The 27,860-nt window shown below is 33.1% G+C and overlaps 1 protein-coding gene across 3 annotated transcripts in view; it reads left to right on the plus strand.

Annotated features, from left to right (window-relative positions):
• Positions 1 to 27,860, plus strand: part of LOC126814583 (H(+)/Cl(-) exchange transporter 7) — a 141,762-nt gene that overhangs the window by 73,633 nt on the left and 40,269 nt on the right. For all 3 annotated transcript variants that reach the window (XM_050539829.2, XM_050539830.2, XM_050539831.2), the window contains exons 2-7: positions 17,091 to 17,264; positions 18,228 to 18,299; positions 20,349 to 20,414; positions 24,680 to 24,815; positions 26,190 to 26,302; positions 27,353 to 27,496. In XM_050539829.2, the coding sequence (XP_050395786.1) occupies positions 17,091 to 17,264; positions 18,228 to 18,299; positions 20,349 to 20,414; positions 24,680 to 24,815; positions 26,190 to 26,302; positions 27,353 to 27,496 (705 nt within the window). The remainder of the gene's footprint in view (positions 1 to 17,090; positions 17,265 to 18,227; positions 18,300 to 20,348; positions 20,415 to 24,679; positions 24,816 to 26,189; positions 26,303 to 27,352; positions 27,497 to 27,860) is intronic.

The following is a 27,860-nucleotide window of genomic DNA, read 5'->3' on the forward strand; positions in this document are numbered from 1 at the left end:
TATATCAATGAATAAATAAGAACCAATTCAAAGGATTTATACTTATAATAGACAAGTGGGTTATTGAAAAGCCCTTTAGCAGAGGGTTACATAAAGACAAAGAGAAAAAAAAGGAACCAACATGATAAATCAATTCCATATAGAAACAGGGAACCAAATATATATAACTGGCGTGGTTTCGCTAATCCTCTACACAATGACTGACAAGGACCATGAGCAATTTGATTTTGACATGGTGATGTGCAATCTGATATGACTTAATTTCCACCCCAACAAAACAATTAATGGTTTTTGTTTGTGTTACAAAAATTCTGATCTATTATTAGCATTCATTAACAGAAATCATCTATCATAGGCAAAGAAGAACAGTTTTTGGAATTTCTTAATGAAATATAAATCAATTGGTCCAAGGTCTCACATGACAAACCGAAAATATTCAAGTAATTGCTGTCCTTCCCTTCTACTGTAAAATGGAAATCAGAATGTGAAGAGTTATCTTGTATATACAAATAATTAGTCATACCTTGTAATATGCAGATAAGCAATAGAACTCATTAAATTTCTTGAAATCAATGAACATTAGATTATTTATTGATGTGATCTTATTTCTTTCTATAAACAGATTTGAGACATTTTTTAAATTTTCCATATCAGTATAAAGAAATATGGATGTGTTGTATTGACCGTGACAAATTGATCTGATCGAAATAATTACATTATGTGTCAAAGATGTCTAATTGGGTGTGTATAACTTAAATCTTTGAGTATATGATGTAGGGAACCTTTATATATGTATGTAATATAGTTGATTTAACAGACAAACAAGAATTTAGATGTGATTGGGATTGGATCTGTACATGTAAGTATGGGGTCTGCAATAGCTTACTGGATAATTTCATGTGACATGACTAAAATGTCCTAGGTTTGGACCATGTTCAAGAAATAATCATTATGTACACTCTTTCTCCCCGAGTCCTGATGTTCCAAATCTTTGAGTAGATAGCACAAATAACCACATAAAACAATAAACTTTAACCTTGAAATATTCATGACTGAATTAATTTGAGTATCAGATGAAGAATCATTTCATTTCAACTACATCAGTAAAGTGGATCAATATGAATTTTGTGTACTTACATATGTAAGTACACAAAATTCATGGTCAAACGTTCTGCCTAAAATAATTTTGATTAAGTACTGACAAAATTAAATCCTTTTTAAAGGATTTAATTTTGTCAGTACTTATTCAGAATTTGTATTAAGAAACCGGTGCATGCATCGGTTTCTTAATACAAACAACAACAGTATTGGTTTTATTCAATTGTCTACATCTAGTTAACATAAGAGAATGTAATTTGCCTATTTTGAGATAACTCTTATATAGTCTAAGAAATCTATAAATCATGATTTATTTCGATTTCCACCCAAAAAAATGTTCACAATATTAGTAGATAATAAGAAAGCATACATCAAGACTAAGAATATAGTTCATCATATTAGCAAATATTTTATAAGAGCATTGGACATACGAGCTGATTAGTTCAAATAGTTTAATCTATTGTAAATGCATCTGTATTGTATTAATGCCACCTCACTAGGTAAATAAATGTCTGGAGATGGTATAATCAGCAACACTTTAATCAATAGTCTTTTGTCAACAAAGTTTTAAATATGCTTTATTCTGATCGGCCTTTCTTGTCAGAAGTTCTCCTCCTTGTGTCCAATAATATCATTAAGGAGAAATGAAACTGTCTGTTTTTCTCTTTGAAAAGTGGTATGAGAATATATAGTGGAATGCTGAATCAATAGCTAATAAATATAGTATGTTCACTGTATGTATGGTAACATAATAAAATTCCTACTATCGACTTTTAATATCATATTACATGTAAAAGGAAGCTCATGCTGTTACGTTATACAACGATAAAACCCTTAGACATTGCCCATCTATCCTGACAATAAATTCTTTCATACAATAAAATTATTTTACATTAAAGGAAATTAAACCAGTGGCCTATCTGCCATTTCATTTGAGGAGGCTTAAATTGAGTTTTGTTTGATAAAATAATTATTGAAGTTCATGGGGATTGTCCAGCATGGTTCCCGCCTTGTCTGTGGTGTAGGACTGAGGGCATGGCAAGGGAGAATGTATAATTGTTTGAATGGGATGAAAAAACAAAACTCAGTGTACACATTAGTGTGCATGTAAAAGAACCCTCAAAATAAAAGTAGGCCACCCCGGTCCTGGCAAAATTTCCCTAATAGTACACTGCATGGCATATGGCCATCTTCAAATGCGCAGTCAAACAGTAGGCCATTAAACCCCATTTCTTTTCTTAAAAGCCCAACTCTTGGGGTGAGTATATTTTACTCTTAGATTCCAGACATACTTTTATAACTAACCCTCACTTTGGACATCAGGGCCCTTATTCACGAAAACTTAAACTAAGATGCAATCGAAATTTTAAGAAATACTGCAATTCGATTGGCTGACCAGTAAAATCAATTTGCATATATCCAATGAAGTTGCAGTATTTCTTAAAATTTCGGTTGTAACATTAGTTTAAATTTTCGTGAATAAGGGCCCAGACCTTAGATTTCTTAAGCAGGGCTTTTGTCAACCTTAGAACTGAGAGCAATTTGCGTCCGGCAACTAGTTCAAAGGTTGATGATGTCAACAATTACATAGTAATAGAATTGTGGTAAGACCAATCATGGAGGCAGACCACCATTAAATTTCACTATCTCGGTACCCACAAATTGTAGTTCGTCTGTTTATAGAAATTCTCTCTCAATCTCTTTTCTCCCCTTTTGCATGCCCATTTTTGTTGATTTTTTGTTCTAGAATGGACAAAGAGGGTTTGAGTTAAAATTTTCTGCCAGGTTTTGGTAAATATTCAGGATTTTGAGGTGGAAGGATAATGGGGTTATTAGGTTGGCTACGGTGCTACGTACGGTGAGGTCAACCTCATACAAATTTTAGTGCAAAGACGTATGACCATTTGTTCTTGTCTGTAGTGAAAAGCATTCAGCCCAATGAAAATTTGGGGAAAAGTTTGACGTGGGCAAAGAGTCCAGAATGATATGAGCTCCAAATTGTCAGAAAATGTGATATATGACATTTTGATAATAAAAAAATGAAATAGTAAAATTTCAAAAATATTTGACAAATTTGTGAGGGTAATTTTTTATTTTAGTCCAAATTTTGTTATTTTCAGTGTTTATTTACTTTTCAAAATTAGTGGAAAATATTTTAATGTATAATTTTTACTTTTTCTGCATCATAAAGGTTAGACGGGAAGAAAGTATCATAATTTCACTCAATTTTGCCTAAAAATCATAAGTTGTCTGAAATTCTTCAGATTACCTCCAATATTGCTGTCAAAATTTTAATTATTCATCTGTTGTAAAATGGTCTAGTCGTTCGGATGGGACGAAAAACCGAGGTCCCGTGTACACATTGGCGTGCACGTTAAAGATCCCTTGACAGTTGGAATTCGATATAAGAGTAGGCCGTAGTGCCGCTGTCCGGGCAAAATTTCCCTCATAGCACACTGTATGGCGTATGCCCGTCTTCATTAGCCCAGTTCGGAGCAAAACAGTAGGACGTTAAACCCCATTTCATTTCATTTCATTTCATTTTGTTGTAAAATGAACCAAAGTGTCTTGCATGTCTTTATTTCCATTGTTAAATAACTTGGAAAGGATCCATGTTAGTCAGATATTGAAAAAGTATCCATGTGTTTGTCAGAAATTTAAAAATTAAGAAATTTAGTCTAATTAAGTATGACTGAGGTCTGTTAGAATTTTCAAAACATGAGTGAACTGCATTTTGCTGCTGTGTTCCTTTGGCTTAACACAATTTTAATCTTTTAAAACCTGAAATTGTTGCATATCCCTTCTTGAGAAAGTAAAATCTATGTGTTTGCAGGGAAATTTCTCTGTCTTCATTTCATTTAGACTGGCTCACCCTCCCCACCCCACCCCTTTTCTTGAACATGATATTTGGATATTCAATGGAACATATATTGACTCCAAATTAGCAGTAATTGGATTTTGTGCTGTGATAACTCCCTTTTTCCACCTCATTTTGCCAGGAAATTGATGTAAAGATTAAAACAACTTGCTTACACAAAATATTTACACTATGTAATTTCAAGGATACCTCTGATTGTTAAAGAGTTTTAAATACTGAAATATTCCCATTTTTTAAAAAAAACCCAGTGCTTTGTGACCTAAATACAGGATTTGTTTTACATTTATCAATCCATATTTTAATAAATGATTCATGCTTCTTACAAGTACCAGTGATTATATGTATGTATATAAGCCAGGGATAGAAGAACATGGCTATTATAAGCCATATTCCATCAACAGTATTACTTATGTGGACACAAGTTGGATTTGTTACCACAGTGACATTTTTAGGGGGTGGGCTTACAAGTTTCATTATAGTTCCTTACAGTTACCTTCAATGCAGCCAATTTTCAGCTGGCCAAAGTTTCAATAAATAGGGACATATTGGCATTTTGAGACATATAAAGCATAAAAAATGGACCATTTTAGAGAAAAAGGTAAAAGAAAGTCAATTGTTTAAAAATATTCCAATATTTTGAATATTTGTGATATGACATGTTTGAAACTCTTTAAATCTTTTTGCAGAACTCACATTTTGAGGTCAACCTCATACAAATTTTAGTGCAAAGACATGACCATAATTTGGGGAAAAAGTTGAAGGTGGGCAAAGAGGCCAGAATTAACATTGAAGTCAATGGGGAAATTAATGGTGGTCTGCCTCCTCGATGCCTTTGTAGTGCTTCTTCTAAGGTATTCACCATTTTGTAGATCATGTGATAAATACATTAACAGTCACAGTGTTAAGTGTAATGCTATCAGTTCTGAGTCAGCATGAGCGCTTTGAATTTATAGTTGCTCTCTGTTGCTGATTTGGCCAACATATGGTTGAAAGCAGTTACTTCCAATAGTTATAAACCTTTGCTTTTGAATATAGTTTGTGTGTGGTTATTTCATAGAGAGTTTGTTGAAGTGATGTACTACTTAAATATTTTAGAGAACTTAGTTCTCTAAAAGAAACCCTCTTTTTTGTGTTTAATCATCTTGATGTCATTAATGTAGTTCCCCTAACACCCCCACCCCCCTCCCACTTGTATACATATTTCCATTCATTGATGTTGATTAGGCCTACTTATGAAACATGCTGTTTATATATTAGTTATCAATTATTTATTGATATAAAATAAGCCTAGTATATCATGACATCAATTAACTGATTCCTGCAGATGAAATTATATAGATAACTTTATATGCCAGAATTTTGTAACATAATGTCATTTCTAGAAAAGACCAATATATATGTATTCAGATGTGAATTCTTGCTAAAACTTGTATGAAAAGACCTCTACAAAATACAAGATCACTTCTGATCACTTGTAATAGAGGAGTATTTATTGATATGTGCTAACAATGAAGTGTTTCCAGGCATCACCTCCCACAGATGGCCAAACCAATTTCTAAATACAAGAACATTGAGAATTCTGTTTTGAAAATTTTCCTCCAGATTTACTTGGATCAATAAGTTGAAGAACATGTGAAACACTGGAGATGTCTCGGCGCATTTATTTCTTCAATTTAATTGCAAGGCCAATTGATATTTTAATGGAACTGCTAGATGATATATTATTTGTAGTTGCTCAAATTAAAAAAATACATATCTTAAAGGGGCATTAGGTAAAATTAGGTAAAGAACTGACAGTTATCTATAGTTAAAAAAATAGATAATGAAAATTTCAAATTACTTCACTCTGAATTGTTTAAGCAACATTTAGTAACCAAGGCTCTACATGGCGACTAAAACACTCGCCATGGCGACCAAATATATTTTCTGGCTAGTTAAAATTTTCACTTGAGTCACCAGCTGGCGACTGTAAGTTTTTTTTCTCGTTTTAAAATAATTACAAAGTTTTTTTTTACAAAATTGAATTTGTTTATTCAGCGCTTCGTAAAACAGGAACTTACTAGGGGAAATAACTCCAATTTAATGACAATATTTACGACATTCATATATTTTCTTACCATGTGCCGAAAATCGTTCTAACTTCTAACTTACGGCAATGTATACAAAATGTCCGACTACGCATGTTGTTGACCCATTTTTCTAACCCATACATTAAAGTTATTCCCTATATATTAATAAAATGAATAAAAAACAAAATCTTTTAAGCTCTTTCTGAAGAAAAGAATTTTAACAGCTAAACCAAAGTTTAATGATGATATTCATTTTGTACATTAATTAATTGTTTTCTTTAAACTGTTCAGTATGTTGTGTTTCATTCATTATAAATGTCATTGTAATTTTTAATATTATTAAAATTAAAATTTATTTAAATCAAAACTGGTGTTCTTTTTTCTGCATTGTTTTATATTTAGCATTATGATAAAGATTAAAAAAAACAACGCGTAATATCTAGTAGTGATTTACGTTACAGACTACAGTTAATAGCATTGTAATTTCTGGCTACTAAAATTTTGGTGCTGGCTAGTAACTTTTTAGCATTTAGTAGCCAGTGAAGACTAAATTTTCCATGCCCATATTGACCCTTGTTAGTAACTGGATGAGAATAACACATACCACAATTATAAGTTACTTGAAGAATTTATTTCAGCGACGTTTTGACAAGGGTTCTGCCGTCTTTATCAAGCAAAGAATGACAACCATATGTGTGAAATAGCTTTATTTAACGTCCGCTTCCACCGAGGTGATATCGCAGACAATTACATGTTATATATACATAGTGAAATTTTTACGATGTGATTAGTGGAAAAAGAATAATTAGGTTTTTATATATACATGTATGTACAGAAGACAATAGATAACAGGACGAGACAGGTAAGCAGAGATAAGCAATTTGATTGGTTGATGCTTTGGGACACGATAACTTGAGTTCTAATTAAGTGCGAGTGAGGACACTTGGTGTATAGTTTTATCACATAAATACCTTGACTAAGTTCGATAATGAGCATTTTCTGCTCAGGGTAAGCAGAGCAATAAGCAATTTGATTGGTCTAGACTTTGGAACACAAGAACTCTCCTTCTAATTGAGGTAGAATGTTCAAACTTGGTGTAGGCATTCATTAGTCGGAGTTCGATGATAAACATTGTCTGCTTATTGTAAGCAGAGATAAGCAATCTGATTGGTTGATGCTTTGGGCACAATAACTTTAGTTTTAATTAAGTGAGAGTGATGAAACTCTGAGTATAGATTCATTATATCATTACCTTGACCATGTTAAATGATGAGAATTTTCTGCTTAGGCTAAGGAACTGTAAGCAATTTGATTGGTTAAGACTTTTGGAATAACAACTCTGCTTTTAATTGAGGTAGAATGTTTAAACTTGATGTAGATGTTCATTAGGTGAATGTCTTGACTGAGTTCAATGGTTAACATTTCGAGCTAAAGCTAAGCAGAGCTAAGCAATTTCATTGGTTGATGCTTTGGGACAAGATAATTTTGATTCTATCTGATAGAGAGTGTTGAAACTTAGTGTATAGTTGATAATCAGTTTGATTGCTTGATACTTTTGAAAAAATAAATGTGCGATTAATTAATATATGTCATCTATTTATTTTGGGATTTCGGCGGGGGACATCAGCCTCACTGTTGGCTTGTTGGTTGTTGTGGGATGATTGGGTTTATTTTCCCATTGGCTCGCAGTAAGCCTTTCAGGGTGCTGCTACTGTGTCAATGCTTGCTTGTTTCAGGATTCTTCTAATGTGGTAGGTTGAACTGCCGTTGAAAAGTATGCTAAAGGTAGTAGATCATGGTCACGAATATTGAGGATGCGGTTAGTGAGTGTTGTAATGATAACTTTCTTTGTTTGGGATGGGTGGTTGGATTAAAAATAGAGATACTGATCAGTGTGGGTCGGTTTTCTATGGACTGAAGTACAGAGAGAGTTGTTGGTTTTTGGGACATTAACATCTAAAAAGGGGAGGCTATTGTCTGTTTCCAGTTCCATGGTGAGCTTCACTTTGATGTGCTCTGCGTTCAGGTGGTTTAATAGGGCGTGGGGGATCATCTCCTGTACCAGCAAAGGGATTTTATGGGTGATGAATTGAGTGTGCATTATTTAAAGGCTGTGAGATGAAGTTCAGCTAACAGAGGTGATAGTGGGCTTCCCATGGGCAATCTTCTAGTTTGCTCATAGATGTCGTCTACCCATGTGAAGTAGGTGGCCAAAATACAGGTTTGGACTAGATTTATGATGCTGTCAGTGGTGAGGCTATAGTTATTAATGGGTTTGGTATTTCCTCAATGCATTTGCCTAAGCTGCTGATGGCTTCCTTTCGGGAACATTCGTAAAGAGGTCAACTACATCGTAGGAGACAAGTTTCCCTGTGTTAGTGACCTTTTTGATGTTGCTGCAAAATTCATTGGAGTCCAGAATATAAGAATCAGCAGTTTTGGCTATTGGTGATAGTAATTTCAATAGGTGCTGTGTTGTTTTGTAGTAGACTGAGTCTCAGGAGCACACAAGCAGTCTGGCTTTGGGCAGGTTTTGTGGATTTTGATGGTGGCTCTGGCATAAGGTGGATGGGGGTGAGTTGCTAGAATAGCTGGTTTCAAATCTGATTCTGATCTTTAAGGGAGTTGAGGTGTTTCATGTGCTTCGTTTGGTGGGCAGAACTGGGGTCTTTCCTTAATCTCTTGTATGTGGCTTGGTTTTGAAGGAGAGTGTTGACTGTGTTGACGTAGTCCAGGGTATCCATTATAACCATTGCTTTCCCTTTGTCTGCAGGTACTATTATGATGTCTCTGTCTTCTTTAAGTTCTTTGAGGGCTTCACGTTCAGTCTTGGTGATGTTGCTGGGTTGTTTTGCGGGCTTGGCGAGGGTATTAGTTATCTGGTCATCTATTAGGGACCGTTGACTAAGATTAATAACAGTTTTGGTGATGTATTCATCCTTTGGAAGTCGCAGCATTGGTGGGCTGTTGGTTGTTGCATTTTAATTGGTTGAACTTATTGGTTTGGCGGCTTTTGATGCGGGTGTCTAGCTTAGCATTGGTTTCTATCTGTAGTGGCGAGTTGGTGACGTTGGTCTTCTTTTACTTTAAAGATACAATGTTTTTAATTCATTAAATAATGAACATGTTCACGCATTAGGCACTGGCCGGCTTTGCGGAGAATTATTATCTTTTAATGTTCCATTGACTTAATACTGGTTATTTTCACAAATATGGCTTCTCTACACCAACCATGGTCTCTTAGTCTGTTCCTCTTGTGTAAGCATATTCACCACCCAATCTAGCTGTCTTTATTATCATGTTTTCTTTGTACATAGTTCATTACCACCATACCCTTATGGCTTCCCACCCTTTGATGGTTTCTAAATGATTATCTCTTATTGTATATGAATCTTTGTTCTATATTTTGTATATATATCTTCATTGTACTATGGTTGTACAATATAGTACATCGTTGAAATATTGCTGAAATAAATTCTTCAAGTAACTTGTATTCCATATGATTGTGGCATGTGTTACTTCCCTCTTAGCCGAGTTATATTTGTTACAATAACACTGTCAATGCTACCGTTTTTACGATAATAAACAATGTCTTGATTATCCATTTTTACGGTAACCATATCAATCGCAAAACGTTTTAAATCTACTGAATATCGGAGTTGATTATTGTAAGTTGATTGGTAAATTAATTAATGTCTAATTAATAATTTATATAACATTGAAGGCCTAAAGAAAGACCTGCAATAGGCAGATTTAGCTTTTGCATAATGCCTGTTTAAACTAGACAACCATTTTAGATAATAATAATGGAATTAGATTTAAAGTAAAAGATTCCTCCAGGCAAGAGAAATAACATATTCAAGAAATTGTTTATACAATCAGAAGTCCATCATTTTTATTATTGCCACAAGATGATAGATTTTAGTTTGAATCAGTTGGTTTTAGTATGGTGAGAAAATTCTTGAAAAGAATCAATCAATACTAATGTTAGGGTGGACTGTTAGTGCAGTAGAGACAATTAATTATGTGAATATACACAATTCTTTAAAAATGAATGTTTAACTTAATTTGAAGCATTCATTCCTTGGCAAAGTAGGATGGGGGACTATATCCTTTGGGCTTGGGTTTTCTCTTGGTCGACTATCCTGTGCCACTGACAAGGGACAACCACAATGGAAAATCTAAAAAGAAAACATTTCTTGGCATAACATTTATGTGTTATAATTATTACTAATATTTCATTTTAATGCTTTTTTCCGCTTTGAATGTTCATGAATAACTTCTAGTAAATCTTCATAGAAATTGCATTATATTTTATGTTTTTGAAATAAACAAACCCCCCAAACTACATGTACATCATACTAATGTTCATGAATAAATCTTCAAAGAAAATTGCATTTTATTTTATGTTTTAGAAATAAACAAACCCTCCAAACTACATTTGACAGGTGCTTTAAATTGCGAAATAGTTTTGATTTATCATAAAATAATTCTTTTATTTTTTCGATAGATTTTTAAAAAAATAGTAACAAAGCACATCAATTAGATGTAAATATAATATAACACAAGTTTTTCCTTTGTAGATGCTACATGGCCTGCTTGAGAGTAACAAATGACATCAATTAGATATAAATATAACACAAAGTTTTTCCTTGGCAGATGCTTTATGGCCTGCTTGAGGTTTGTTAAGCACAATAATGTATAGCATATAAAGATAATTATATATTTGGATTTCTATCAACAAGACTATATATACTACTGTTTGATTAAGTGCCAATTGATATATTACCCTCATTTTTATACGCCCACATTTTAATGTGGACGTATATTGTTGTCGCCCCTGTCCGTCTGTATGCCCGTCCATACAAAATTTTGACGAAACTTGAAATATAGCTTTAACTCCAAAAGATCTTGGTTCCTTTCGATATTGACATGTATCGGATCGAAACTTCATGGATTATTGCCCCTGATTGTACGAAAAATCATGTTTCTAGCTTGTGGACACTCTAGACGTCACAATTTTTATTTGATTTTGATGAAACTTGTAATGCATGTTTAAAACCCAATGATCTTGCTTCCTTTCAATATTTGCTCATATAGGATTGCAACTTCCTGAATTATGGCCCCTGATTGTACGAAAAATTTCGTTTTTAGCTTGTGGTCCCTCTAGAGGTCACAATTATTATCTGATTAAAATAAACGTTCATATATATTACTATTACACAGTAATGACGGACCAAAACTGGTGGACAAAATGGCCACTCTTGTGCACAAATAGTGTAAAATATGATATATCAAGATTGTGGACACTCTAGAGGACACAATATTGATCCGATTTTGATGAAACTTGAAATACATGTTTATAATCCAAAGATCTTGGTTCCTTTCGATATGTGCGCATATCGGACCGCAACTTCCTGGATTATGGCCCCTGATTGTAAGATAAATCATGTTTTTAGCTTGTTGACCCTCTAGAGGTCACAATTTTTATACGATTTTAAAAGAGCGTTTAAATGTAACAACGTTACACCCTAATGATGGTTGAGTTTGAAAATCGGATTGAAACTGCCTGACAAAATGGTTGCTCCTTGTACGCATATAGTATAAAAGTATGTAATACCAAGGTTGTGGGCTCTCTAGAAGTCACAATTTCTATCTGATTTTGATGAAACTTAAACTCAGTCCATTTAGATATTCGCACATTTCAGACTATAACTACATGAATTATGTAATACCAAGGTTGTGGGCTCTCTAGAAGTCACAATTTCTATCTGATTTTGATGAAACTTAAACTCAGTCCATTTAGATATTCGCACATTTCAGACTATAACTACATGAATTATGGTCTCCGATTGTACGAAAAATCGCCTTTTTTTTTTAGCTTGTTCTCTATCCATCTTTTGAAAAATGTGGGCATATCTTGCCTGGCAACTGCTGGGTTTTTTTTTTATCCCATCAGGGTTTGTTGTTATTGATTAATTAACTGTAAAAGAACCATAAATATATGAAAAGAGATTTTCTTAATTATTATTAATTCTGTTCTATTGATAACCAAGAAATAAATTTATGGTGCTACAGCCTACGTTAATTTTGAATTCCAATTGTCATTGGTTCTTTTACATGTACGCCATAGTGTACACAGGGCCTTGGTTTTACATCTCACCTGAACAACTATATAGATACCCTTCATTCTGCATCACTTACAAAGGGAAACAATCTTAGACCACATAGGGATCGAACACAGGACCTGCAGGTTACTGAGCCTGCACCTTACTCACTGAGTCACAGCATTTCCATAAGGTATATAAGACCTGAAGATTGTATATTTGTCATTGTAGGTGAATGAAAATCACTAAGTAAGATCTGGGGTAGATTAGGGCCAATAAACAATATTTTAATAAATAATATTTTATCAAAGGTGTCAAACATTTATATTGGATGATTAATATATTTTTTTAGCATCCATGACAAGCTTATTAGGTAGAGCTTCCATTAGTTCCATCAACTTTAATGTGAATAAGTTACTTAATAATTTGAAGTGACCTACTTCTGGCAAACCGTTAAGAATGGACCTTAAAAGCAATTAAATATCCCAAGAGAGAATGTAACATTAGTGCAAGGAAGATTACCACAAACTGACCCAATTTTCTTTGGAAAAATTGACAAGTAAAATGAATGTAAGGATTCTTTATATGATGAAGCTAATCATGTGTTCCTAGATTTACTGTCATATCCCCCTATTACTTGTTTTCAGTTGTCAATGTTGTCAGTTTTTCAACATCAATAATAGATCTAAGTAGGTCAGTGTTGCGATTTTAAATTAAAGAGGGCTTCTAACTTGGGCATCTGCACTGATTGCTTAAAAGATAGGTTTCAATTTTATATAATTTGATTATACAGGTATATCATAGTCATACAGAAACTACACCCCAAAACAGCCAAGCTCCTTCCGTTAACAAATGTATAACCCTGTTTGAGATTGAAATGGCCATTTATTACAAATAAATGACAAAAGGAGTATTACATATATAATAATAATAATCTAACAACAACATATTATGGTACAAATTTAAAACACTAATATGTAATGAGGTATAAATGTCACTTTAAATTTTCATGGTCATAGATTTTAACAAAAGTCACATTGTTTTAAAATTCTGTAAGTGTTAGAGGTACATAATTCAGGGGTGCTCAAACGAGGAACACTCATCCCAATCTGATTGTCAGAAAAAATATACCAATTATTTCTGATCATAGTCAAATTCTTTGGAATGGTATTTAATTATAGAAAAAGAAAATTGTGATAGACAAGATGATTGTTTTTATTAACAGTAACTACCAAGAATTCTTTGATTTACGGTTAGTGATGTAACTTTATGTGTGTGAAAAATGGCAGCTGTTCAAGCAACTCCATAACTGAAGAAGGGTATGAGAAAATTGGCACGACTCAATGTACTTGATGAATTTAGATGCTGTATGGTTTTGTTTAATCATGTCAAAATAATTTTATAATAGTATATGGAAAGGTGATAAATATGTTATAAGAGACAATTTTATTTTTATTATTGATAATTTGGTGCTGCTGTAATGGACATGTTTGATTTTGATCAATTATCATAACACTACATTGAAGTAAGAAAACATTGATACTCAGCTGTGTATATTCACACTAATTGGAGAAATAAGATAGAAAATGATAATTATGAATAGTCTGTTTTATATTAGGAAATTAAAAGCATTACCAAAATAAATATTTAGAAGAATTGATCAATTTTGAAATGATATGGCACCACCAGTTTGAATTTTGAGTTATTATATTAGAGTGTTACCATATTGATGTGGGCAAGATGGACAAAATAAAGGCTTGAAGTGATGTTTCATGGAGACAAAAGTTGGTGAAAAGGTGGGGCTGAGGGCAGGGCCAAGTGGCCTAATGCATGCTCTTCAGAAGTTAAGTTTATGATTGATGCAATTGTCAAAAGTTCAATCCCAAGGAATAAGGTTGCATGTGGGTTTTCTGTTGATATATCTTCATGTAATGCTATTCTTACTAAAAATATACAAAAGCTTCAAGACATCTAGGCATAGAGCAGATTAAAAGGTAGATTTGTTTTGCTTAGCTACTTCACTGGTGACAATATTATTTCATCTTAGAATGTGTGGAACATGATAAAATTCATGATTTCTTAATGTCAAAAGCCTAAAGGAATGTTCAAAGTGGGGATTGATGGCTTTCTGAACTTATAACATTTTAAGGTATGAGAAAAATGTCTAGTACAGTATTTATTAGACTGTCTACACCAGTTCTTATGAATTTATATATATTGTTTCATATTAATTTCTCACTTAACCACATGATTGTATTGACTGTACTTCATGTGCAGTGGTGGGTTTTACCCGTCATAGTTGTTCTATGTTATGCTTTTGGTTGATTTTGTATGTCTAACAATCACAATTGCTAGTTGGGGCTAGATTGAAAAGGTAGGTCATGTCGTTGACATCACTACTTAAATTATTATGAAAAACTACTGGAAGATCAGTATTTGGAAAAAGACAAAATCTAATCAGGAGATAATTAATATTATGCAAAGATTAGAGATATGGGGGGCTAACTACAGTCTGTGCCACCAAGGGTAGAACAGTCCTTGCGTTTTTCACAAATAAACAAGAAGATAAAATTGTGTCATAAAATTCATGCAAAGTAACCGATTAAACCAGTGGAAATCTCTCTTTTAGATAATTTAGCATACCTTGCCTCATGTATGACACAACTACAACTTGAGGTCAAAAAGTTGTATGGTCAAAACTAGCCAGCATTTATGAAGGCAACTCTGCCCCAAAGAAATTTAGAATGCATATAAAGGTAGAAATATTATTAATATGTTAATGAAATTTAACCATCTGAAAGGACTATGTTGGCCAAAATTACATATGTGATAGAACTGGTTAAACACATTCCAATTATAATGTTAACACAGAGATCTTTGCAAAGATTTAAAGAATTAGGAAGTGATGCAAAAAATGGAAAACACAGTTATCTTTACTATTGAAGTAGAGAGCAATAATAGATACACAGTAGTTGAATTTCAGCTCACTGATAATTCTGTTGCTGTGAAAAGTTGTTATGTGAGACTATTTGGGGATATCTGTTCGAAACCAACTATTCATAAAAAGAATGGACTTTTCCTTGCTGAAACTTTCCCAACTTTCAATCACACACACACACGCACACACAGGCCCGTAGCTAGCGGGGGGGGGGGCAATTGGGGGAGCCGATTTTCTCCCCAATGGGCAAAGGGCGCCTTTGCCGCCCTTTCCATTGGACGCAATATGAAGCCAACAACCAACGTGCCCATATCAGTATGGACATTAGTAAGATTGATTAGGCACCCACAAATGAATTGGGTGCCCAAAACGGCGTGATAATTTTCAAAATTCAAACAAGTCACACTCTAACCCGATTTCAAACTTTTCCTTTTTCTTATAAATTATTATAGGTACGATAAAGTCGTATTCCTTCCTTCAATTTTTTATAATGTTCAAATCAAGATATCATTATACGCCAATATCGCAATTTCAGCCTCAAACTTGAAATTGTAACCCTATTTTCCCAAATTTTCTGGGGGGAGAGCACCCTAGACCCTTCTCTGAGTCGAGTCGTCTCCACGGTACTGTTCGCCGTGTAGGTACATCGGCGCCCCCAGAAGTCCCATCAACGCCTCCAGAAGCCTTTGCACCCCCCCCTGCACACACACAATGTAACATTTTCAAAATGGAGATCTGTAGAGGACATGCTGATTTAGCAATACTTTCAAAATCCTTGCTAAATATTGAATGGTTATTTAATGTTTAAAAGGATTATAGCTTATAGGTGAAACTGTACGATTACCCCCAGTGCAAGGTTAAACATACATCATGCTAGAGCTAAATCTGCCTATTGCAGGTCTTTCTTTAGGCTTGAAATGTTGTGGAAATTATTAATTAGACATTAATTAACTTATCCAGACCATAATCAACTCTCGATGTCATCGCTAGCCTACAATATTTACTGGATTAGAATCTGATCAGCTGTTCAACGCTCATTGGTGATTAAATCAAAAAATGGATAATCAAGACTATGTTTTTTTATCGTATCAACTTTAGTTATGATGATGTAGGCTAGGTCTAAAATTCAATCGCTAAATTCTTGGTTCAGAGTGGATCAATTTGACTGAAATTTTCAGCACATTCCCTTTACATTATCTAGTTTTTAACTATTATAGTGAGAACTGCCAGCTCTTTATCTAATCTTCGATAATCTATATTTAATAAAGAATGACCTAGACATTATCAGTACTAATTAAATTGTTTATAATTAATGAGAGAAATCCAAAATTGTTCTGTATGTGGAAGCTTTCTACTTGGAACTCTCTTGAGAAAAACAATAAATTATTAGATTTACAGTGTTATATGGGAGTCTTATCTGGTTTCATGACTTTGCCCTTTTTTATGTGAAATTAGAAATAGCTTTATTCGTGTTGTATTCAAGAGATTGTTTAAATCTTTAGTCAAAGCAATATTTTTTTTAGACATTCAATATAGACTAAAGACTTAACTCCTTTAAGGTGCCTATTTCACATGGGTATAATGTATTACTGTGTCTTACAAGCTGGAATCTTTTCTTAATTCAATAATACATCAAAATAATGTAACACCTTCAAATTAGTATGTTAAAATCAGCAACTCTTTAATCATTTCTGGACAACTTAAATATAATTATCATTTTCATGCTTCTAATAATTTTTAAGACTGCTATATGCTTGATCACAATTTTATTTAATTACTTGGTTAATTTTATAGAAATATGTTAAATAATCACTAGCATGAAAATTGCCATAACACCCAATAAATGATAAATCATTAGCTTAAATTTATATCAAATTAATTTTCAGAATAGTTCATGTCTCTCATGAGGAAGAGATTTCCATGGTTAAATTTTATTATCTCAACAAAGGAAAAATAAAATTGTTTATTTCTGAATAATCAATGCTGTTACTTTTTTTCAGTTTACTGTCACAAGAGTCAAGAATGACTTAAACAGAGTTAAATCAGAAACTGAAGTGTCTCGACTTGCAACTCGCAATCATCTGACACCATTTGATTTCCAAGACAGTGCCTCAGAACCATCAGATACTTTGGTTCAAAATAGTATTACAGCCTTATTGTCTTCCAAATTTCGGGTAATTTGCTCTTTTTTTACACCATTTACCAATATGTAAATTGTCCATTTGTCTTCTTACAGCTCTTGTAATCTCTCATCATGTCAATGTTTTCGCCTTTTGTATAAGCTTCCATCACAACTTTTTACTATACGCCCACATGTCTACATGGGATGTCACATCATAACACAAACCACACTAAATAGAAAATATGTTTTATCCAGATGTACTTCCAGCACTTTTATTTCTTTTCTTAATAATTTAAACAAATGTTTTAGAATTTAATTTGCAGCAGAAACAAAGCTAATTAACGTGCCCCTGCAGTGATAGTAGCGGCCAGGCGAATATGTACTGCTGATCAGTTTGCAACAATATACAAACGGAATATAGAAAGGCATCGATCTCGATGTCAAATAGACTTTTAACATTTTGGAAAAGACTGTTGATACCTTGATTTGCAATTCTTATCCATATGTAATCTTACAAACTTCAATATCATAGAAACCAAATTGTCTAATACCTTTTTTTTTTATAACAACTTTCTGTCAAAATGTGTTATATGTGTCTTAAGTTAGACTACTACCATCTAATAAAATCTTTCTTACAGGATGTTAAGAAAATAGACATGTACAGAGTTTGAAGTTTTATGGGTTGAAAGATTGACAATATCTTGAAGATGTCAGACATGGATTCAACACTCATGCGATATCTGTTATCAATTCATTAGAAATCTTCCATGACCTAGATGATTTATTTCATCCAGTAGTAGTCATGCTTAATAAAATACCCCTAGTTCCTATTTGTGAATAGAAAACGAAATCTATTACAACATTAAGGTCAATTTAATAGTGGTCCAGTTTGTTATATTTAAACAGTAAGAATGCATAGTATTCCAGCCAAACAAATAGTTTATTACAACTAACAAGTTAATCAGATTTTCTAAAAAATTTAAATAATGATTAATTACTGATACCGATTTTTCAGGATATCAGCAAGAGAATCAGACAGTATGGAGATACACCAAGATTTAGAAAAAGACTGGTTTCCAAATGGGAGGTAAGAACTAAGAATCAAGAAGTATTACTCTTTAATATAGTCACATATATTTTAAGCACATACCCATGTTAGATATTATTTTATGACGATGTTGCATATATTATTGTGATATATTAGTTTTTAGTTAATGATAGTTTGTAGTAACCTTCTGAATAGATTAATGCATATTTGATACAAATTCCTCAAAAATGTTGTGTAAAAATTGTGTGAAATAACCCTGAATATGCTACGTATGTCACTTATATTATTCCAAATAGTCTAATCATAAATAATCATTTATTGATGGAATTATTGTCAATGTTACCAAAATCTTTCCAGGTAAAAGAAATTCTGAGCATGAACTTAAAAACCGTATACCCATAAACAAGATAAGAAAATCTAAACTTATTTTGATTCTTTGATATTATTAGATCTTTCATCGTCTTATGACATTCATCAAGTTCTAGCACCTATTTTAACTGAATGGCCAATCGGTAACAATTTTAAGTTTACTGGTACTTATCTTTTTTAAAATGACATCTCAGCCTTTATAAATCATAGCTCTTGGAAAAGGTCTTTGGATGCACTATTAACTTCAACTGTGAAAGTTGGCTACAGAGAATGACATTTCCTCAGATGTTTATTCATATAGCTATATGAATTTACTATAATAAATGGTACTATAATGTACTACCTAATTATATCTTTTTATATCTTTATATTAAAAAAAATTTGAAGTAACAGAATGTTTTGAAAATGTTTATATTACTTGATGATACATGAAACCCTGGATATCTCAATCTATCAAGGTGATGGAGAGATACAAGGAAGACTCACGCTGACCACGTATGGCCTCCCTTTCTGTCTAAAAAGCCGTACATGCATAGGATCGGGTGTAAACTAGCATCTATAGCGGGGACAGATCACCTCATACGTCATACACCCGCCAAATGACTGGATGATCAGAATCCCTAAGATGCGACTCACTGAACATATACGTGGAACCTTCCCCCGGATTTCACAAACCATCAAGTTGTAAATTAATCACGGATTGAAATTTTAGAAATTGTGAATGAGGTTATGATTCTAGTTTGTTAATTGTTAATAAATTTAATTGTTAACTTCTGGATATTGTCTTTGATAAAAAAAAAAAAAAGATATGATTGTGTGTGTTTTGGGAAGGGCATGATATTTGGGGGAATTTTATTTTCAGCAACCACCCTCACCAAAAACATTTGTCCGTGTTGTTTTTGATGGGCCTATTTTATTATATTTTTCTTCATTTGTTGTTGGAGGTTGTGTGCTGCTGACCTAAATTACTTGTAGCCTATTGCTGGACGATTTTGTATTGCTAAAAGAATTAATATCCAAAATGAAATTGTACCAAACATTGAATACTTGGCTGATAAAGGACATACGTACAAAATGATTTTAGTTTTTACAATTTGCTTAAAATTAATTAAATTAAAAATTCTTTGGTTTGAAAAAACACCTGACCTGGGGTGGAATTGCCAAAAATCAATTATATTAAAAGTTACCTCAGGTGAAACTCCCAAAAAAAGAAATTAAACTTGAAATTCTTTGGGTGAAAAAAAAAAAAATATGTCCCTTATATGATAGGTTTCGTGGATGAATGGTAGGCATACTTTGAAGATTTCAGGTTGTTATTTAGAATTTAAATAAAGAAGGCTTCACTTACCCTCTCCTTCAAAAACAGTTACCTTATTTTCATGAGACAGGTGACCAAGCAAATGACTAATGACCAAATATGGAAATGTAGGCTAGCAGACGTCGGTTACATTGAGTTAAGGGGGAGGTAACTCTCTTTGGATAGGCCACTTAGCTTTCATGAGTTGCCATATTGTTTTTAACGAATTCCATATTTCATAATCATACTGTAACAATTATACAGCTGCCTACAGGCATATGTTACCTTGTCAAGCATCTTTTCTTTTAAATGATGAGAGAAAGTATGAATAGGCTGTATAAATTTAAAATCTTGCATGACCTTACAAACCGATTCTGAAATAGATTTAGTAAGAATATTTATCTGTACCTTTTATTCCTCAGAGTCTTGACTATGATCTCATTGAAAGTGAATTACAAGCTCAGGAAGAAGAAACAAATAAATCAAAGGTTTGTTATATTTAGTTTTATCTATTTTCTGCATTATATAATTTCCAATGGTGAAGGCTTAATCTGTATGACTAGCAGAAGAGAGGGTGCCAGTCTTCTACCCAGAAAAAAGAAAATGAAATATCTCAAAAATTGAAATGGAAAGAAAATGCTAAATCTATTGAGAAAACTTGATACTGAACCACTGGTAGCTAGGATCCTCAAGTAAACTCACTGGAAAGGGTTCTAAATCTTCTGGCGGTCTGTCCCTGAATTTGCCTTAAAGTATACACCCATCTGATTAAAATACAGATCTATATTTCGTTTTGTTTTTTTTTATACTTACACTACATGAAGATCTGACTGGTTGTACTGGAAGGTCACGTCAGGGGTCATACGAGTGACTTTTGACCCTATGACATCAGACATTGGCTAATCCCTCATTTCAACCAGAACGGCGGTAATATAACAACTCTTCCAGATCCTAGTGTATAAACATAATAAGTAAAACAAAATTTTGAACTATAAAAAATGAAACGAAATAGGATCTGTGTTTTAATCAGATTGAGTATACACATGCCATTTAGAATTGAGTAATATGGTTAATACACATGGCCGGCCACTTATTGAGTTATATGGTTATGCATTATCGACATGAGAACAATATCACCTAAAGGTTTTGAAATGGTGAAAATATGAAGATATTAACTCATTGAAGTCATTTCCAAAAGGGGGGGAGGGGGTATACAAGTTTTGTCTTGTAACAAATTGTTAATATCAGAACCCAAATTAATCTAGAATTGGTTATAAATCAGATCCTAAATTGAAAATTTCTTTTAGAATTGATTTGTGCCAGACATTGTGCAATGCAGTTTAATATATTAGATTTCAAAGGAAACCACTGATTCTTCACGAATCTGAGAAATCCATTTAAACATGTTGCCTGACCTTGACAACAACAGATAGTTGTTGAGAACCCTATTACTATCTAATACTGTCCAGAATTAGTTAAGGATTAATTTCACTAAATAGGGAGCATGTATTGCAAACTGATTATCCCTGAGCAAAGGGATAAAAGCAAATTAATACTGGTAGTAATTAACCACAGTTAAATAGTTAAAGATATCACATATATGGCTTTAGAGTCTTCATCAGAACCAGTCGGAATCACAGTTTTCATTGATGGTGCAAGACTAGCCTGTCATTTGCAACGCTTTAATTTGCCGGCAGCTGTGACATCAAGCTTTTGATACAAGGACTTGTTATTAGGATTAATCAAGAATACCTGGTGATTTCTTTTCAAAGACTTTCTGTGTCCTTTAAATAGAAGCGTTCCTCAAAAAGACATTAAAAAAAAAAGAATTTTTGTGAGACAAATGTGTACATTTGTACTAAAATGTGACATGAAATTATCATATATTCTATCAATTTTGGAGGAAATTAATCTGAACTCATGCGGCCTTTGGTCTTTAATATTTGTATTAGTTCCATAATTGTAAAAAAAAAACATTATTGTTAAAATTGTTATTGCCATATATTCTATTATGTTAAATTGTCCTGTATATTAATTTTACATGCATAGACAGAGGGAAAAAATAAAAGAAAGGTTTGTTTTTGTTGTGGTATTGTATATTTGACATGATTGCTTTTATATATTTATGGTAGCTTATGTCAAATAATATGCATTTAAGCAACTTTTATCTACTAATCCAAAGAATTACTTTGTTCTTGTTGTGGTATTTAATTATCAAAAACTTGAATTTAAACTCCTGGTCACTGTGGATTAAAAGATTTAATTAAAAATTAGACATTTAGATGAAAAAGTAGAATTCTAACTTAGTAATATAGTAATGTGTAAACAGTTTATGTTTCCAGATTGCCACTATTTCTAAGCTGTATGTAGAGTGTTTTAATTATTTCGATTCAAATTCAATTTTTCTGCAAGTAAAATCTTTTAAACTATATTAAGTTATGTGTTATGAACGGTGGGAATGACGGAAATAGGAGTTTAATATCTGTACAATGTAACTAAGTCAAATTTAGGAATCTGATAATCCTCCCATGCCTCTTGAGCAGTGGTAAAAAAGATGTTAGGCATACAGGTAAATTTATAGACAAAATATTTATTTAGTTTAACTTTTATACTGTTTTATATGTGTACCCAGGTTCATGGAAATTTTTCAACGACAGGATAATGAAGTATTTCTAAAATGAAGGCCAGGCCATGAACATTTTCCATTTACCTGCTAGTGCTCTTAAAAAGATAATACTAAGAATATAGTAGTAACAACAAATAATGGAATGATGTCAATCTGGAAATCATTTGCCTAATAATACATTTATGTAGGTGGAAGGAAAGCTATAAATAGTATCTGAATAATCATATGAAATTAGATGATTGCAACTAATACAACATAATACAGAATTTGTAGTGGCTTTGTTATAGAAAATAATTTTGGCACAAAACAATACAAATGTGCTCATTATTTGTAAAGATTCTTAAATAATAATTAACTTTTATTGTTCTACTATGGCACCATTCATCTTTAACCATAAACAAAGCATACAATATAATCCTCTGAACTGTTGACAAATATGTGTACTATTCTATAATCATGAGGTGGCATATGTATGTGTACAGTGTACACTAATCTATATAGATACTTGAATTTTATATTTATAAGACGGCAGTTGATCGTAGCACAGTTGGTTAATTTGAAGAGTTTGAACCCATGCTAACATCTGAGCTGAGTACATGCACTAACTAATAATAAATATAATATGATACCAGATAACGAAATATTATGTGGACGTATATTGTTGTCGCCCCTGTCCGTCCGTCCGTCCATCCACAATTTGTTTGTGGACACTCTACAGGTCACAACTTTTATCCGATTTTGACTAAACTTGAAATATAGGTCTATCCCCCAAAGATCTTGGTTCCTTTCGATATTGGCATGTATTGGACCATAACTTCATGGATTATGGCCCCTGATTGTACAAAAAATCACGCTTTTAGCTTGTGGCCCCTCTAGAGGTCACAATTTTTATTATCCGATTTCAAAAAACATTTTAGTATATCACTGTTACACCCTATTGATGGTTGAGTTCGAATTTCGTGAATATTCGACCAAAACTTCAGACAAAATGGCCGCCCCTTGTACACAAATAGTGTAAACATCTGGTCACAATTTTGATCAATTTTGATGAAACTTGAAATGCATGTTTATAACCCAAAGATCTTGGTTCTTTTCGATATTTGTGCATATCGAAACGTAACTTCCTGAATTATGGTCGTTGATTGTACGAAAAATCGCGTTTTGAGGCTGTGGTCCATATAGTGGTCACAATTTTTATCCAATTTAAAAATAAAAAAAGTGAGAATATATCACAGTTATACAATAATGATGGTTGAGTCCAAATTTCGTGAAAATCAGACTAAAATTGACGGACACAACGGCCGCCCCTTGTAGTGTAAAAATATGGTATATTAAGGTTGTTGATCCTCAAGAGGCCACATTTTTTATCCGATTTGGATGAAACTTTAAATATATGTTTTTATCATAAAGATCTTGGTTCCTTTTGATCATCACACAAATCTGAACGTAAGTTCCTGGATTATGGCCCCTGATTGGTCGAAAAATCGCATTTTTAGGATGCGGATTCTCTAGAGGTCACAATTTTTTTTCCGATTTTAAAAACTGTTTAGATATATCACCATTCCACCATAATGAAGGTTGAATTCGAATTTCGGGAAAATCAAAATGAAACTGCCTGAGAAAATGGCCGGCCTTGTACGCAATTTGTGTATAAGTATGTAATACAAAGCTTATGGACCCTCTAGAGGTCACAATTTTTATCCGATTTTGATGAAACTTAAAACATATCTTTATATTCCAAAAATCTCAGTCCCTTTTGATATTTGCACATTTGAGACCAAAACTTTCTGGATTATGGCCCCTGATTGTACAAAAAATCGCTTATTGTTTTTAGCTTGTTCTCTATCCATCTCTTGCAAAATGTGGGCATATCCTGCCTAGCAGCCGCTGGTTAGAAACAAATATTACATACATGTCATACAGTTTGAATGGCATCAATCACATTTTCGGAAAAGATCTGTTGATTTGTTCAGAGGATAAATTTGAGTGATTGTTGAATATTTGATCAAATCAAAGAACTATTTACTTGGCTGAGTTTTTATAAATATCTCAGATCTGGAAGAAATTCTATTCAAAGTTACTGATGCAATCCATGTACTTAATCATTGTTTAAATTTATTTTTTCAGAGAAAATTGACATTAATGTTTATAAGTCGATGGATTATTATGTTTGCTGTGGGTATTGGGACTGCATTGTTAGCTGCTGGTGTACAGATCTCTGTGGAAATAATTGCTCATGAAAAATTTCATCTCATCCAAAAGTGTATCCTTAATTTAATTTGATTCTGTATATAAAGTAGAATTTTAACATTTATTTGTCTCTGGTGAACCAGATTTTTATGTATTAAAAATAACTTGTGATAAAAACAAACATAAAACATGAAGGAAGAAATTATATACTGGTGCATTCAGATTGCTGATATATCGTCATTGTTGTATTTCTAGTTTTGCAACTTTTTGGAGTTAAGAAAAAACATCATAAACATGTCAATACTGCACCAATTAAATTCAACTATTTTTTCACATACTGACATAGAAACTAAAACAAAAATTATTGTATATAGAGGGGTGAGAATAGGGCTCCTGTGATGTTATAAATCAGACATATGCAATAATTTGGTGCAATTTTTTTTTCTCTGAAGAGAGAGAGAAAAGGGGTTTAATGTCCACTTGACACAAATTTTGAACTAACATATGACTCAATTCCATTTCAATAACTCGCTTGCATGTAGAAATCTGTAGCAGTGAGAAGAAAACAGAGGTCCTGGAAAAACCTGCAAGGTTATCCTGCTACCCCACTTGATTCAATGACAGATCTTTTGATCAAAAGTGAACATGATAAACCATTTGAGGTTGGGTTTTTTTTTAACTCTGGGAGTGAGAGAAATAGAAGCATAAATTTACTCAATATTTTCAATAGTCTAGGATGATTTATGATTAACTGTTGTATACCTTACATTTTTGTCCCCCGCCTTTCGAAGAAAGCAGGGGACTATTAAAATGGGTTCGTCCGTCCATCTGTCTGTCTGTCTGTCTGTCAGTCCGCCCGTCCTCTGTCTTTCTGTCCGTCCCCTCCGTCCGTCCGTCCGTCTATCCGTCCGTCCGTCCGTCTGTCCGTCACACTTTTTGGGACAAAATAACTCTCCTTCTAATTGACATAGAATGTTCAAACTTGGTGTATGTGTTTATTAGGTCAATAGTTGATAATCAGTTTGATTGCTCGATACTTTTGAAAAAAATAGGTATGCGTTCGAAGAAAGCAGGGGACTATTAAAATGGGTTCGTCCATCCATCTGTCTGTCTGTCTGTCAGTCCGCCCGTCCTCTGTCTTTCTGTCCGTCCCCTCCGTCCGTCCGTCTATCCGTCCGTCCGTCTGTCCATCACACTTTTTGGGACAAAATAACTCTCCTTCAAATTGACCTAGAATGTTCAAACTTGGTGTAGGTGTTTATTAGGTCAATAGTTGATAATCAGTTTGATTGCTCGATACTTTTGAAAAAAATAGGTGTGCGATTAATTAATATGTGTCATCTATTTGTCTGGGGATTTCGGCGGGGAACATCAGCCTCACTGTTGGCTTGTTATTGTATTATTTCAGAGTGATTATAGATTTATGTTTTCTTAATATAGTTGTTAGATATTGATCGATGTTCAACAGAGTCTTGTACTTTATTTTTACCAATAGGAATATGGGTTGTTATCAATGTTGTTATTACTTTACTTGGTGCTGCTTTAGTTACATATGTACAGGTAAATTATCTAATTATGAATAATACAGATCAGCAACACCAATTCACACAGATTTTGGCCTGACCTTTTGCTACATTTAGCATCTGGCAGAGGTCCCAGCTATAAGTAGGTTCTATCCAAAAAATTACAGTTTGTCTTATTTGTAAATATATATATTATTTGAGATATTGTTATAAATTTATGTACATGTTTATATTGTATGCTGTCCTCAATGGATGTTTTGATACAATAAAAAGATTTTTATCCAATAGTATAATACCCTACTATAAAAAGTACTGCGTCCATACATGTGAAGAGCCCCGGGGAAGAACGATCTAAGTCACTTTTTCAACGAACCCCAGTTAATAGTGCCATCTGGTAGCAAATTGTATAAGCTTTCTGTGGAACAATCAATTTCAGGTAAAAACGATCGGTGTCACATCGAACCAAGGCCCTTCTGAAATGGCCTCCCGGACAAATACGTCCATCGTACCTTTTATTTGACCTTAATTTAACTGAAAAGTGGAAGTTTGTTGTTGTACTGGTAATTATGATTCGTATTAAACATCATTTTGAAGTTGTAATTAAACCCACTTGTTGTTCTTTTCCGTCAAACATTCTCGTCCAAAAGTATGTTTTGCCTTTCAATCGAAAAGACAAAAATGTGACTTAGATCGTTCTTCCCCTGGACACTTCATGTATTTGTTTTGTGTTGTTATTTTTTTTAAATCTGAAAGTATATATGTTACATTAAAAATTCAAACTGTCTATGGAAATTATTTTGTTATCCTAGTGTATCATGTACTGGATACAGACAAATAGTAAAAAAAAACTCGGAATATTCAATCTAAAAAATTTGATTTACAGTGTATTGATCTTCAATGAATGAAAATCTGTCTGATAGACACAGAGCTTGATTTGGTACTGTAATTAATCGGGTATGAGATGATACTAGGCATGATTTCATCACACATTTATTTATATTTCCATGAGAAAAGCTAAGTACAGCTTGTAATTTAATGTTCATATGGGGGAAAATGTCACTTGTCATTGATTTTCTCTTTTTTTCAGCCTGTTGCTGCAGGAAGTGGTATTCCTTTTATTAAATCATACCTGAATGGTGTCCGTATACCGGGACTATTAAACTTTAAGGCTTTCATTGCAAAAACTCTTGGAGTAATTTTATCCATCCTTGGAGGATTAGCATGTGGGAAGGTACATTCTTCAGTTTAGCTTAAAGAGGAAATCTTAGGCCTCCTTTGAATCTGTTAGATGTGTTGATATTAGGCATGTTAATATTGAATTCGGTTAATTGTGTGGTACTTATCAATTTATTATAAGATACAGGCGTCTCATTTATAAATAAATGTTTAAGACTGAAAGCGACAAGTCCCGTCCATTCAGGATGTATTACTCCAAATAGAAGCTTTTACACATTGTAAAATCTTAAATAAAAGTCCCTAATATATTTTTATACCAGACCTAGTATTACCTTTAACAATAGCTCTTTCTACATCTAATTGAAATGTTTTTGAAGGATTTATGAGAATATATACAAACACTTTCAATTTGTCTGTCA

Source organism: Patella vulgata, chromosome 3, assembly GCF_932274485.2.
Source record: "Patella vulgata chromosome 3, xgPatVulg1.2, whole genome shotgun sequence".
NCBI classification, from domain to species: domain Eukaryota; kingdom Metazoa; phylum Mollusca; class Gastropoda; family Patellidae; genus Patella; species Patella vulgata.